Source organism: Musa acuminata, chromosome BXJ2-2 (assembly GCF_036884655.1).
Source record: "Musa acuminata AAA Group cultivar baxijiao chromosome BXJ2-2, Cavendish_Baxijiao_AAA, whole genome shotgun sequence".
NCBI lineage: Eukaryota > Viridiplantae > Streptophyta > Magnoliopsida > Zingiberales > Musaceae > Musa > Musa acuminata.
In genome coordinates this window covers 34,863,876-34,876,687 of record NC_088339.1, presented here as the reverse complement: position 1 = coordinate 34,876,687, position 12,812 = coordinate 34,863,876, and the positions used below count along the sequence as shown (strand labels likewise).

Here is a 12,812-nt window from a genome sequence, read left to right as displayed (position 1 = left end):
TAGTAAAATTGGACAGCAAGTGGGTGAAAAAAGACAACCTGTTTCAGTCCTCCTCGGGCAGGTTCAAGTTTCAACAAGCAAATGCAAAAACTCATTGGAGTCCACCATAACTTGCTGCTTCGGCGACCCTACTTTCCGTTCACAATGTTCAGAGAATAAAAGTTCCTCGATATAAAGATCAACGAAATATTCATCCATCTTATTAGATAAAAAGAAAATAACAATCAAGACAACAACAGAAAAACTTGAGAACAAACAAAAAAATTACCTGATTGTAGTAGTATGGATGTAATTTCAATGACATCAGATGACAACTTTTTAAGCACCAACAGGTGACGGCCAGAAAAATGGACCGATCACAATTTACAACTTTCCAATACAATAATCTACTAAAGCCTTTCTGAGCTCATTTCTTCTAATGTGAACAAAATTGGATAAGCAACCATAGTATATCGCCACCTGAAAAAGGATAACAACAATCAGATTTACATTCTTTTTCCCTCTCACCCACCATTTAAATATCTACCACACCAATCAAGCTTGTTCATGTGTGTCTCTGCCGAAGATGAGCCACAAAACAGATTTATCAGTCGTTGTGAATGTTACAAAATGGAAAACAAATACATATTGAGACATCTAAATTTTTACTCGTGTCCATGCTATCATATATCAACTTCAGGTAGTAGTGCATGTGCAAGTTAAACGAATACAACCAAGTTTTTTCATCTTGCAGATAACACTTCACAGAGCAGGTTTATTAACTGCATTGAGCTATGAAGAATACAAAACTTCCAAGCTTGTTCTTGTTTGAAAAAGATCATATGCTGATAATTTCGACCATTCAAATGTGCTGCATAATGCAAATTGGTACATGACGAAATTACAGAGGTTTTCTCTGTATCTTGCAAAAATTAATATAAAGAACCAAGTCCATCGACTGGATTGCGTGCACTAAAGAAGAGCTTTTACAACGGATCCAAGCTTACAAAGCTCGAGGAAATGCATCCAGTGCTTAAACAACATTGAGTGATCTCCACTCTCACAATGCATATTTCTGATAAAATCAAAATGCATTTGGATATCATAGTATTGTTTCTAATAAAACCTTCTTAAATGTTTCTCTACGCTCAACCTGCAACCTCTAATCAGCTCATGTCCTTTGACCAGAACATCATCCATAGCTATCATTTTTATCAACTCAACACATCAACCTCAACATTCTCATCTCAGCGACGCTAGCTTTTCATTCATGGTTTTAGGTCATTCGACATAGCCCAACTCTGCACTGTCACTCTCCATGTTAATAACCCAACATTATTAACCTTTTGGTTATTGAATAACACCTACAATTTAAGGCCTTGAAATCAAGTTTGCATTTACTCAAGTCCATTTCAAGAAAAGAAACACATTGCAACCTCCATGCAGCTTCCGTCAATAGTGTATACATACATTATAAAGAAAGAAAAAGGAATGAATAAAGCTCCTACAAGTCCATACAAATTCATATTGTTGACACATTCGCTGTTTCTAAAATACCCTCAACGTTATGTTTTGTTCCTATCTGCCATGCGTTCATTCTATAATTTTTAGAATGTTCTAGAGTTGTCCAGCTTTCGCCCAAGCAAAGAAATGGGCATGGCTGTGCATTTCCCTCTCAAACAAGCAAAGAATTTATCAACCTTGGTCGAACCGATCTCAATAATGAAGATGACAGGGATTTCAATCAAAATCAAAATATAAACGTAGCAAAGGCAAGGAAACAAGAATATAAACAAGAATTTTGAGAATTTCACAAAAGCAGTGACTCCCATGAACATTTTTTACACATTTTATCAAACATCACTTGGGCACTTTTTTCCCTTCATTCTTCATGGAGTTTTCATCTTAGTAGAACCGAAAAATATTTTGTCAATATATGTAGAAATTTCTGCAACATAACATAAATTTATGAGATCACTGAATCATGCTCTCAAGAAACCCACTGTATTTTGTTGCTAGGAAAGACAAAACCATATGACAGAGGATAAATCAAACAGAGAAAACTAGAAGCACCAGAATTCACTCCGTACGTCGCACCTGGTATATAGCTAGTATGGCTGTCGATACCTGCAAACGCATTTCAGGCCCAAGAACCTCAACATCAGAACCTTAACCCTAGTTTTGAACCTAAAGAAACCTTTTTAAGTAGGGAAAAGCAGATCGCAGTGTCCAACGACGTCCGCGAAGATCCGACAAAATCGGACCATGAAGCGAAAAGATACACGGAAAAGAGAAACAAGAATCAAAACCCAAGTCAGGATCCAAACCCGCCGCTACAAGGGTACGCCCAGAGGGCGATGGCGTCACGCTTGTTGATCAAGAATCACATGGGCTTGTCGGAGGAAGCAGGGGAGACCGACAACAACGACGAGGGACTGACGACGCTTGAACCCTCGCCCCAGAAACGATCAATGTTGACATCAGTCTCGAGGAGACCGTGGGTCGAAGAGAGGGCGAGGCAGAGAGAGAGAGAGGTGGAGGAGGATGAACATTTGCATCCTCCCCACTCGCTCTCTCTCCACTCCCCCTATTATATAATTCCGAATCAGTTGCGTTGCATTTATGCGGGATCACGCCAAATGCACGAACAGAACGGGGCCTCGGCCAATCTGACGTGGGCAAAGGAGCTCACCACGTGGGCAACATTTGGCAAGCGAATGGACGATGAGTCAGATTATCTCCATAACACATAATATAAAGTCATCGGTTCAATAAAAATAGCATAGCCCGTGTGATTCGTTCAGTGGTTAAAACGCTAATAATGAAAACAAATGTCTGACCATCTGGAAACAAAAAACAAAAAAAGAAAACAGATCACCGTCGACTAGGAAAAAGTGCTGAATGACGAGTCAAGCAAATGGCTGACTGATTCATCTGGAAACCCAGTAAAGCAATTATTATAAGTTAAGAGCGAGGCTTCTCCTTCTTTTCCTTGAATAGCGCCAACAGCGACACACCCGAAACCTTCACCACCTTGAACCGCACTCCGGGAATATCACCCACCGCGTGTCCCTTCCGTCCAAAACCAGCGATCAAGACTTCGTCCTGCGAAAACAAATGCAAATCAACAGCAAAATGTTCAGAGCGGATGTGACGCTGAGAATGCATGAAATTTAATCATTGTGGGTGGCTCAAAAGGAGACCCTCCAAACACCAGCAGCAGCAATATCTGGTGCATGCAGGTGTGTATCTTTGCTACCAAGAAATCAATCCTTGGACGGCTCACTGGCGCACATAAAAAAAGTCTTGACAAATCAAACCACCACTTACATTTTCTTCGATGAAATTTAAACAACCATCGTTCGGAACAAAGGCTGCAATTTTCTTTCCATTCTTGATCAGTTGAACTCTAGCACACTTTCGGATGGCGGAGTTGGGCTGCTTGGCTTCGATGCCTCTACGAGAGTCAGAGAGCCTCGTGTCAATCCTCCAACCGAACATGAGCAACACAACATTAAGAACGAAAGAATTGACTCTTCTGATTAACCATCATATAGCTTACATCTTTTCTTCCACTCATTCCCGAGATGACTTTTCTTGTATGCTTTGTCCGCCCACCTCTGCCGCCTCCTGTGAGTTTTGAGCTTACGCCCAGCTCCCATACCACGGGTCTTCCTGTGATATATATGTAGATAATAAATTATTCATGTTCGATCAAGCAAGTTTTCCAAATGTTCTTTTACTCGGTTCATATTTCTTATCATCTCTATTACAATTATAATAGTAGTCAAGGCACCAAAAACTGGAGAACCAGCTAGCAACACCGAAAAGCAAAGACAGAAATTTCCATCTCTACAGATAGCATGTCTCGTAACACAAATTCAAACTAGAACAGCATATTTCTTAACTTAAAAAAGAATAAAAACTGAATCCAGATGGCGATGTCTAAGATAACTAGAATTCTTATTTGCAACAAAAATAAAAATGAATAACACGGCCCTTCGTTCCGAAATGATCAAATCACAGAGATAACAAGCTCCGGATCTACTTCTGTTGAGAAAGGTAGCGCCAGGTAACGAAGTAACAGTTACAACACATGAGGTCCAAACAATAATTAGAGTAAGGATGCAGTCAACAACACAAAAGACAACCAAAAGGAACGCATTTCTTTTACAAGCTGCATATTTGCAGTATGAACAAGTGAGATGTCGCGCTAGCAGATTCAAGAAGAAAAAAAAACATAAATGAGACACAGTAGCTAAAGCTGATTATGGACTCCAAACATATCGTCAGAGAAATGATTCGGAAAAAAAAAGAAGCTAAATCCACAGTTTATATAAGAGACACTCAATTTCATGAAAGATGCAAAATGCTGACTTTCACATGAGCTCGTGTTCAAGGACAGACGTCAGATGCTAGGCAACCAAATAAAACTTGAATACAACAAGACATGAGACAAATGGGAAGCTAATCAATGGATCTCCACAATAGACTCCTAATATCCTTTATCGGTCATCATTGGCTTCCCATGAAAATTATCGTAACAAGACGCGAGATCTGACCTATGGCAATTAATTTGCACTCATATACTCAGAAATGAACAAGAATTGACAAGTTCCAGCTCTAAATTTCAAAACAAATGGAAACACAATGAAATTTTTTTGATATTTGCACTTTGCAATATAAGTGTCTTTAGAATAGTAAGGTAAGATACAGCTTTCGACATTCATCCATAAATCCGAGAATAATCCATCGCTCATCAACTCGTCAAAATCTATTTTCATAAAGTACGATCCGATTTCATCGTATTCGCTAAGTCTCTTATATGTCTAACAACCTAAAGAACCGAAAGTAAGAGATCCGGGTTCAAAATCCTGACTGTAAACTGCAACAAAAAGTTCTCTCAGGCTTCCATAATAAGGTCTTGAATACAAACAATACAAAAAACCCAACAAAAATGGGAAGGGGGAGGTAAGCAAATTCATAGGGAACATATCGAGAATTCCCGACAAACAAGGGGCACACAACATGGATCGATCCGAGTCAAACACAGCATCGGAGAACGACGATGTAGGTAAGAACAAACTTTCATATGGTAGAACCCTCACCCCATCTTGTTGGTGGCCGAAGATCGCCGGCCTCTCTCCTCTCTGGCAGGTGAAGGATGCAAGAGCGGCGGCGCGTAGGCGAAACCCTAGCCGCCCCTGTAGATATATAGGCGGAGGTAGATTAAACAAGACCTCCATGGGCTGATGTACAAACATTTAGGCCAACAGCCTGACGAACAAACAAGACCTCCATGGGCTTAATTAATGCATAATGTGCATGAAAGGTTTGCCAACATGCAGCAGGCCCGGTATAGTTTGATATCTGGGCTGGGTTTGGTCGAGACATCAAATTGGGCCTGGACTTTAATGTTGACCGGGTCAATTCAAGCTCGGGCTGTGGGTTGACCTTGCACTTGAATAGTATGGCTGAATCGCCCCGAGGTGTATCCCTCCGGAAGAGAAGACAGCCATACGGGCATGGCGGGCGAGGGGGAAGGGACGACGACGGGACCTCTTCATGCGCCGACCGAGACTTCCGCCTACGTGCGTGCGTCGCCCGAGACAGCTCGATGTGCGCGACGTTGGCAGCGCGCGGTATGGTCCAACAGATAGAAGCACTTCTCCATCGGTGCACAGCAAACAGCGGCAGTGGACCCGGCTCTGCTGCCTGTCACGTGAAGGTCCCGTAGGAAGGGAGGGGGGAGGGAGGAGGGCATCGATTCTTTGCTTGTGGGTGGAGAGCGAGAAAGTAGAAGAAAGAAGGGAGTCTGGGGTCCACTTAGCGCGGGAGAACGAGAGGGAGGTGGGGTGGGGCCACGCCGTGGAGTGAGCTTTCGGTTTGCCACTCGTCTTTCCCGATGACCTAAATATTCTACTGCCACCGCACACCTTCTGACATGTGTTCAGATTCTTCCACCGTATGGTTGACGGCTCAGCTCCTCGAGCCGACGGCCAAGCGATACGAAATCCATGGAGGCAAAGGCAATACGTATACATCAGCGTTAGTATCGCTATGGGATGGCAGTAATTTACGGAGCGAAGAAGATATGGCAACCGTAACAAAGGATCGAAATGAGATTGACGGTGTTCGCTTATCTCGAAGCATTTGCTTTCTGCAATCATTTCTCATTGGTCTAACACGCCCGCGGATGAGGGATAAGAAGAAGAAAAATAATGATGTTAATTGATGGATCGTGCAGAGGAAGTAAAATTAAGTGGATGGTTGTCGCCATCCTGAATCCTAAATCTGTGCACAGGTCGAACGACATACGTGCAGACAGGGAGGAACGCATGCTCGGTTTGGTTTGGTTTGGTTTGGTTGCCTTCCTCTCCAGATGATGCGTGAAAACTGCAACATAAGCAGCACAAACTGCAATTGGATCTTTCTTTCTTTCATCTAGCAGCGTAGATGAATACAGCATGGAAGATCCTTGCATTCCTTTGGATCATTGCTCTCGTTCTCGTGAGAGCTCACTTTTTCTATTAATTGTATACGCACACAAACACACACACACAAAGTCTCTGGTCTTGCGTTTATCGAGACACCGAAATCCTCCAGAGGTAGGCAGCTGAGTCTTTTGTAGCCGATGGAAGAAGCTTTGGACTTGGGTCTCCTACAAGGTGTGTCCCCACAAGCGGCGTAGCTCGGTCGCTGCTGCTCCGCATCTTTTCTCCCTTCATATACTAGTCCTTACGACCCTCCCAAACCAGCCCCCCATCGCCCCTATTTTCCCGCTCGCTCAATCCTTTCCCACGCAGATCTTATCTTCAGGCTCGTCCCCAGCCGTGTAACTGGACTACCTAATTCCACCTCTTCTTTCTCGACCTATTATTGTCTTGGCTGCTTTAGTTCCTCTTCGCTTTGAGAATGGCAAGTCCTTCCATGCAAATTTTTATGGAGTCCTCCGACTGGCTAAAGGCAAGTCATTAAGCCATGCTGCATGTTTTAGATCACCATGTTTGTGACATGAACGAGAAAACCCCTTTTCTGGTTTATAATCTCTTCATCGATGAATGTTTCCATTCCTTTTTCTTATTATTTTTCATATGATCGACGAAACCGCTGTGTAATTCTGATTACTGAAAAATTATGACACTGCTTGTCTTGCTTTCACTTCTTGGCTTCTAATTCGGAAAGCACAATGCATTCACTATATTAGCCGGAATGATAAGAAGCACTTTGGCAAAACATGTTCCTCAACTTGGTGATCATCATCATGTCGATGTGACCGTCACAAATTTGTATTTCTCTTTACACCCAAGTGCATGTCCGAAGGTTGTTGTTCGGCAACCAGAATTCACACGTTACAGACTCAAGATGATTACGATCATCACAATTAATGCAGGGCGTTGTTCAGGAAGACAGCGGGATGGATGCCTCCTCCCCATCCAGTGAAGTGATGTCATGCTCAAGGCCGCCGCCGGTCATGGAGGAAAGGCTGCGGCCACAGCACGACCAAGCTCTCAAGTGTCCCAGATGTGACTCCACTCACACCAAGTTCTGCTACTACAACAACTACAGCCTCTCCCAGCCAAGGTACTTGTGCAAAACATGCAGGAGGTACTGGACTAAAGGCGGAACCCTAAGAAATGTGCCCGTCGGCGGCGGCTGCCGAAAGAACAAGCGCTCGGGTGCTAAAAAGACGGCCGACCTGTTGCATCCATCTGCTTCCTCCTCGCTCAAAGAAGCAACCAGCAGCTGCCTCCACCAACCCTTCCCTCTGGCGCAATTACCGCATCTTGAATCAATATTCACCAACACTTGTCGGAACATTGATTTCATGGAGTGCAAGTACGACCTGATGCTCGACAACCCTATGGATGGGCTTGATCTCATGGATGGCAAGCTTGGGGCCATCCTCACCAGGAACCAACTCCCCTTGGGTGGAGGGAATCCAGGCCTCGGAGAAGCTGCAAGCCATGGATCCGCCTCGGCCAGCTTCCACAGCATGATCGGCACTTGCGGCTTCTGCATCGATGGGAACCATGCTGGCCTCATGGAGGCATGCCGGGGGCTTGCGCTCCCTTTCGATGGGCTCGAGGAGCCAAATTCCGTGGAGGTGAAGCCCGGAGACTGGATTAATCTATCAACGCAGTGGGCAGATCAGTGTTGCGTCGATGCGGGTCGTGCGGTAATGGGGTGCGACAAAGGCCTCGCATCGTGGGCTGGGTTGATGAATGGAATGGCTCCCCGGTGACCGTCAGAATGAGAGGGTTCTCCAACAGTCACAGCAGCAGCCAATGCTAGCCGCGAGCCATGTGGAAAAGAAATCTGCCAATTCATTTCATTCTCCTTTAAATATTTCTTTCCATTTCTAAAAGAACATGAGGTGGTGGAACGACCTAATGGTTCGATGCTTGCTTTCGTTTGTTCCTTTCCGTCCTTTTACCCCTACCTAATATCATCGGAGGCCTTAGTATCAAATGTTTGATCACTGTCTTCTGCTAATCAACATCTACGATCAGCGTGTTTCTTCTGAGACGAGTGTGCATGCCAATCGGATGTTACTACAACCTCTTAATGGTTTCCAACTACGAGACAGCAGAAACAAAAAGTAAAATTGTCACACACACACACACACACACACACACACACACGACGAAGTACAACAAAAAATTCTGACCCTTTAGCTAGCTGATGGAATAAGGCTGGCTTCACCATCCTGAAAAAGTATCCACCGCAGAGTGCCAGGTAAAGCGATACGCAGTGTAGTAGGAGAGAGGAAAGAGAGGTTGTGTTCCTCACTCTACCAGCCCTACCCCACAGGTGAACTTCCTATGGACATATAGGGAGGGGAACACAAAAGTGTTTCGAAGGCTCTTCTTTACCAAGCCATGAGTCTCTGTTGTCTTTCCATGAGGACTTGCTAGCTCAGAATGCTTTAGCTTCATCTACGGATTACTACCTTCATCATTCAAACCAGAATCATGTCCGATAAAATCTACCGTGAACAAAGAAATTTAACGAAGCAATGTGCGAGCCAAGGAAACACCCACGTCAAGAATAACCAGTAAAACCATGAACGATCAAATTTACGTTAAGCGCTCTTTATGCGGTACAATAATAACAATAAAAATAATCGGCACTCCATCTCCAACAATTTAAAGAACTCACTCACTCCCAAGTATGTGCATCATAATAAACACACAAAAGCATTTTGCACGCACTAGGAATGCATGCCTAATGGCTAAAGCCTCTCGAAACGTATTGCCGCATGTGATAGCAGTCGGCGGCACGTTCATGCTGCATGTCGTGCATTGCATAAGCAAGGCATCGACAAGAGGTGATAGTTTATATGGCTAATTAGTCATGCAACACATAAGTTGAATCGATCCGTGTGGACGCAAGGGAATTTGTGGTGGTCGGATACAGCTTTACAATTGGGCGGATGGAGACGTGCATGATGATTAAGAAAATAAGAAGAAGAAGAAGAAGAGAGCAACGACCCGTACAAGTATCATGGCAGCTCCACCTTACAAGTATCATGGCAGCTCCACCTTAGTTGGCAGTTCATCGAATCGGCTCATATGATAGTGGTGGTGGTGATGATGGATGGATGGATCGGTGGCCTTCGAATCGGTCAACTCGAGGACACCCAATAAAACTGTTCCGGCGAGGCCACTTCCGGGTGACATGCTACGGGGAAGAGGTTGGCGAGATCGTGGAAGATGAGGATCTATTCTCATGTGCTCCTCCCCATGCATGATTAACTTCAAGTACGCTTGCTGCAAGTGGCATTGGATGAAAGAATCATTTCAGGAAAATGTCGCCCGGAATGATCGAGCAGAGGATATATACTCTTTTAGTGGCGCACAACTGTATTCCCTTGGATCCATCAAAGGCTAAGCTCGATCGATGCATTTTTATGATGTGATACGATACATCACATCGACATTCTCGAACAAGTGTGTCGCTCGGGTATTTTAGTTTAACCAACATAGTATTCGTATTTATGGGGATGAAGCGGATTAATGATGCACGGTGGCCGTCCACCAACGCAGCAGGGTTCCTCTTCCCCTTTCTCTCTCTGAGAACGACAAGATCGACCGGTACTGACTGGTAAAAGAGAAAGTGAGACGAGGAGGAGGGAATGTGGGCCCTCCCCTAAAGTGGGGAGTCTGACATGGCCACAAGATTGCTGGGTCGGGGAGGGCCCCATCATTGCAAATCCCACTCCAGCCCCAGCCTTTGAAACCCTTTTGGCTGACCAGGTCTGCTGCAACCATGCCAAGGGCGAACCACCACCCATCAGATCAGATCAGATCAGATCAGAAGAAGATAGCTGACACCCTTTGAGACTCACATTGCAAGTTGCGATGCGGGCGAAGAACAATAATAAATTGAGTCCTCCTAACCACACCTACCGATGCTAGTAGACCCGAGGAAATGAGCAGCAACAATAATAGAGCGTGGGGCCATGTTGCAGGGCGTGGGAGGGGTGAAACATGACCCTGTCGGTGGTTATGGATTCTCTTCTTGATCCCTTAAATCCTCGCATGTCTTGTTCCATCACCTCTCCTGCTCTCCTTTGCCTCATCCGTTGTTCACATGCTGCTCCTCCGCCTGCCGCCTGCCGCCTGCCGCATTCCGATATTACGACTTCCTCTAACGCCATCTCTATTCCGCACCACTTTCTTAGCCATAATATTCACCGTCCTCGTTCCTCGACTCATCGACACTTGTCTACTTTGTTTCCAACTGCTACCTTTGTCGTAGATCCAACTTGCTCTTCTTCTCGTTCGTCGTGTGTAAGACATCCTCCCGTAGGCCTGTGAGTTACATCACCCGACGCTACTCTCCCCGACACAAGTTAATGGAAGTTAGAGGACAGGAGTTGCAGGAGCAGGAGAAGATCTACAATCCTACTCCTCTCCAGCAATCCGCTGCCTTCACCATGCCTTTACCCCCTTCCACCTTGCTTCACTATGCCACCGAAGCAAGAGGTGGAACAGGTGATGCCAGAAATGGGATGGCGTCTCTGATCCACAATCGCACTCCCGCTTCAGCTCCTGCCCTGGCGAGTGCTTTGGGTAGCGGTGGTCGATCCAATTCCACCACCACCACCACCGCCGCCGCCGCCCTTCTTCCTGCCACCGACACTGACGCGGCACTCCGGTACCGGGAGTGTCTCCGGAACCATGCTGCCAGCCTAGGCGGGCACATCCTCGATGGCTGCTGCGAGTTCATGCCACGCAGCGACGACGCACTCAAGTGCGCCGCCTGTGGTTGCCACCGAAGCTTCCACCGCAGAGACACCGACATGAATTCTCCCCTCCGCGACCTTCAGAACGGCACCCACGGTAGAGTGCCTCTCCTGCTTCCTCCACACCACCTCTCTCTACCTTCGACCGGCCACGATCACAACCTGAAGCTTTTCGGCTCCGCCGGCATTCTGCTTCATACCGGTGCAAGCGTGGGCGCGGCGACGGAGTCGTCGACCGAGGAGCTTATGCTAGGCACCGTGCCGCAGCAGCGGTTCACGGTGTCTAAGAAGAGGTTCAGGACAAAGTTCACGGCCGAACAGAAGGAGAGGATGATGGCCTTCGCCGAGAAGGTCGGGTGGAGAATGCAGAAGCAGCATGAGGGTGCGGTAGAGCAATTTTGCGGCGAGGTTGGTGTTAGTAGGCAAGTGCTAAAGGTGTGGATGCACAACAACAAGAACGCCCTAAGGAAGCAACAGCAGCAGGAGGAAGAGGAGGAGGAGGAGGAGGAGGAGGAGGAGGTGGAGGAGCAGCAGCAGCACCACCACGAAATGCCAGAAGCTTGAGGAAAAACAACACGGACAAAAAAGACAGCATTCTACTTAGTTAATCGACTCACATCCGTCTCTTTTTCTTTTTCTCTCTTTCCTTAACGTGGTGACATAATATGTACTGTTACATGCTCGTTTCCCGGTAGGCAGATCCATATATGTTCCTCTGCAGAGAGCTTAGTCTCAAGAAATGGTAATTATTATATATATGCTCCTTTGAATCGAACCTTGGGACTCACGTCCTTTCTCAAGAACAATCTCCATCGACCAATCTCGGGTGGAGAGACGAAGGCTCGTAAGAGCGCATTGTAAGATGGAGAATTCTGTATCCGTACAAATTGGATTTGACTGGATTATTCCCATTGTTAAACGGTTCCCGTTCAAGATTCTAGTGGAATGACTCGATAAGAAATTACCAGTTTACTACCAGCGAACCCTCCTCCGTCTGGAAAACTGGTGGGAAGAAGGAACACCAAACGCAGTGGATTGTGAAGAAGAACCATATACGGAGCTGGATAGAAACATACCTGCTAGGCTGCTTATTTCGGAGATCGGTGATCGCTGAAAACAGCACATCATGCCTCCGATTTCAGATCTAGAAAATCCGAATGCTTGTTGGCTGAATGGGCCGCAGCGCACGACGCTCGCCTGCGTCGATGCATCGGCACATAGAAATCCGTTCTCACTCTAGGGTTTGCTAAGAGGAAGCTGAATCAAAATGGCCCTCTTTTATTTCTACGGAGGACAAATTACGAGATAGCATCGAGATGATCAAGAAAGAAGTCGAAGAACCCCCCCCCCCCAATCCAGACAAGCACGAATTCGATCAAGGTTTGCTCTTACCCTAACGACCAACCTTCCGATTCCAATCTCTCGCCGGGTTTCCAAATTCCCCCAAATCAAATCAAAAGGGTATCGCTATCCTCGTATTCCATCTTTTATCCGACGTCATTATATTGGCGAAACGATCGATCGTGGGAAGCGGATGCGTATGCATTTCATATTGCACCCACCCAACCCAACCCAAACCTAT

At 45.8% G+C, this 12,812-nt stretch overlaps 3 protein-coding genes across 3 annotated transcripts; 2 read left to right on the top strand and 1 right to left on the bottom strand.

The window, feature by feature from the left end:
• Positions 1–2,684: 2,684 nt before the first annotated feature.
• Positions 2,685–5,237, bottom strand: LOC135606315 (small ribosomal subunit protein uS12-like). The gene is made up of 4 exons (XM_065097368.1): positions 5,088–5,237; positions 3,542–3,654; positions 3,310–3,434; positions 2,685–3,084 (listed from the first exon to the last, which is right to left on the bottom strand). Exons 1-4 carry the CDS (start codon positions 5,090–5,092, stop codon positions 2,944–2,946), a joined length of 384 nt encoding a protein of 127 aa, XP_064953440.1. The 5' UTR covers positions 5,093–5,237; the 3' UTR covers positions 2,685–2,943.
• A 1,343-nt stretch (positions 5,238–6,580) lies between these two features.
• Positions 6,581–8,489, top strand: LOC103976630 (dof zinc finger protein DOF5.6). The gene is made up of 2 exons (XM_009391903.3): positions 6,581–6,945; positions 7,373–8,489. The coding sequence occupies exons 1-2, from the start codon at positions 6,895–6,897 to the stop codon at positions 8,222–8,224; spliced, it is 903 nt and encodes a 300-aa protein (XP_009390178.2). The 5' UTR covers positions 6,581–6,894; the 3' UTR covers positions 8,225–8,489.
• Positions 8,490–10,022: 1,533 nt separating this feature from the next.
• Positions 10,023–12,153, top strand: LOC103976806 (zinc-finger homeodomain protein 2-like). Its single transcript, XM_009392132.3, has one exon. The coding sequence runs from the start codon at positions 10,841–10,843 to the stop codon at positions 11,792–11,794; it is 954 nt and encodes a 317-aa protein (XP_009390407.3). The 5' UTR covers positions 10,023–10,840; the 3' UTR covers positions 11,795–12,153.
• The last annotated feature ends 659 nt before the right edge of the window (positions 12,154–12,812 follow it).

Bases quoted from the DNA above. Each gene is read 5' to 3' on its own strand.
- LOC103976630 (XM_009391903.3), top strand. From the start codon at position 6,895: ATGGCAAGTCCTTCCATGCAAATTTTTATGGAGTCCTCCGACTGGCTA. The intron at 6,946-7,372 runs GCAAGTCATTAA...CAATTAATGCAG, and splicing joins AGTCCTCCGACTGGCTAAAG to GGCGTTGTTCAGGAAGACAG.
- LOC135606315 (XM_065097368.1), bottom strand. The intron at 3,435-3,541 runs GTAAGCTATATG...ACTCTCGTAGAG, and splicing joins GAATGAGTGGAAGAAAAGAT to GCATCGAAGCCAAGCAGCCC. The intron at 3,085-3,309 runs GTAAGTGGTGGT...TTGTTTTCGCAG, and splicing joins TAAATTTCATCGAAGAAAAT to GACGAAGTCTTGATCGCTGG.
- LOC103976806 (XM_009392132.3), top strand. From the start codon at position 10,841: ATGGAAGTTAGAGGACAGGAGTTGCAGGAGCAGGAGAAGATCTACAAT.